The 1,589-nt window shown below is 44.1% G+C and overlaps 1 protein-coding gene across 2 annotated transcripts in view; it reads left to right on the forward strand.

Annotated features, from left to right (window-relative positions):
* The window catches only part of sec31b (SEC31 homolog B, COPII coat complex component), an 11,048-nt gene that overhangs the window by 2,927 nt on the left and 6,532 nt on the right, over positions 1–1,589 (forward strand). For both annotated transcript variants that reach the window (XM_035661148.1, XM_035661156.1), the window contains exons 6-11: positions 15–157; positions 251–350; positions 462–623; positions 920–1,072; positions 1,179–1,409; positions 1,501–1,575. In XM_035661148.1, the coding sequence (XP_035517041.1) occupies positions 15–157; positions 251–350; positions 462–623; positions 920–1,072; positions 1,179–1,409; positions 1,501–1,575 (864 nt within the window). The remainder of the gene's footprint in view (positions 1–14; positions 158–250; positions 351–461; positions 624–919; positions 1,073–1,178; positions 1,410–1,500; positions 1,576–1,589) is intronic.

Raw genomic sequence — 1,589 nt, forward strand, 5'->3', positions numbered from 1 at the left:
TTTTGCAATTTCAGATGCACTGTTCAGGAATGCTCTGGCACCCTGATGTGGCCACCCAGTTGGTGTTGGCTTCTGAAGATGACCGACTGCCAGTCATCCAGATGTGGGACCTCCGTTTTGCCACCTCACCCCTTAAAGTCTTTGAGAACCACACAAGGTGAGGCTTTAACAGTTTGTGTGTCATGCTCATTTCTCTTTTTTGGTCATCAGAATATACTGTATGTACCTTTTTGTTGGTATTTTCTTACAGGGGAATTCTGTCCATATCCTGGAGCCAAGCTGACCCTGAGCTCCTGCTGAGTAGTGCTAAAGACAACCGCATCCTCTGCTGGAATCCAAACACTGGAGAGGTATATGACATGAATTGCTGCTTCTATGTTATACCTGTTATACCTCACCTCATTATTATGACTTAATGACAATGCTATGGAGCCTCACAAGTGTCATTACCTTCATTTTAGGTCATTTATGAGCTTCCAACAACGAACCAGTGGTGTTTTGATATCAAGTGGTGCCCGAGGAACCCAGCCCTCCTTTCAGCTGCCTCATTTGATGGGAGAATCACTGTGTACTCCGTGATGGGGGGGAGCTTGAAGGCTCAGCAGCAAAGTGCAGCTGATAAGGTAGCAGCTATTCTTGTGATGTATTTACTGTAGTCTGCTGAGCTGCATTGTTTGTCCACAAGATGGTGCTGGTGTGACAGGATTTGACATCGACTAATGATACTTAGGGAGACTACTTTGTCTACCTGCATGTAGTGAATATAACTTTGAATTTGAAGGATAGATTTGTTTTTAACCAATTAATCTATTATCAAAATAGTTGCAGATTAATTTAGTTGATTAACTAATTGACTAATTGTTTCAGCTCTACCCCAAAGACTTGTGCTTGTTATAACATTTAATATTTTATTTGCCAGATATCCTCCTCATTTGATGCAATGGATCCCTTTGGTACAGGGCAGGTGCTGCCTCCCCTACAGGTTCCTCAGCCTACAGTGCAGGACACCATAGTTCCCCCTCTGAAGAAGCCACCTAAGTGGGTGCGCAGACCAGTAGGAGCTTCCTTTGCTGTAAGTGCAACATTAAAATATGTTATAAGCTTCATATTAATGGAAAAAGCACTAACATTTTCAAAGTAATCTCTTTTATAACTGATCTGTGTTTTCTTTCCCTCAGTTTGGTGGAAAGCTGATAACCTTTGGGAATCCTAAGCTGCCTCCTGTGCAGAGCCCCCAGCCCGTCCCCAGACAAGTGTTTGTGAGCCAGGTTACCACGGAGACAGAGTTCCTCCAGCGCTCCCGGGAGCTGCAGGCAGCGCTGCAGTCAGGCTCCTTCAACAACTACTGCCAGGCCAAGATTCAGAACGCCAAATCAGATGCTGAGCAGGACATATGGAAGTTCCTTCTGGTGGGCCCTCACGTCCTCTTGATATTAAGACATAACATCAGCTCTGACAGTCAGTGTGTCATTTTGAGCTAATTCACTTCTCTGTTTATAGGTTAATTTTGAGGATGAAGCCCGCATTAAATTCCTCAGACTTTTGGGTTTCAGCAAAGAGGAATTGGAGAAAAAGGTATAATGCCTCTT

The sequence above is a fragment of the Morone saxatilis genome, unplaced genomic scaffold, assembly GCF_004916995.1.
Source record: "Morone saxatilis isolate NCDOM2014 unplaced genomic scaffold, NCSU_SB_2.0 Contig1, whole genome shotgun sequence".
NCBI lineage: Eukaryota > Metazoa > Chordata > Actinopteri > Moronidae > Morone > Morone saxatilis.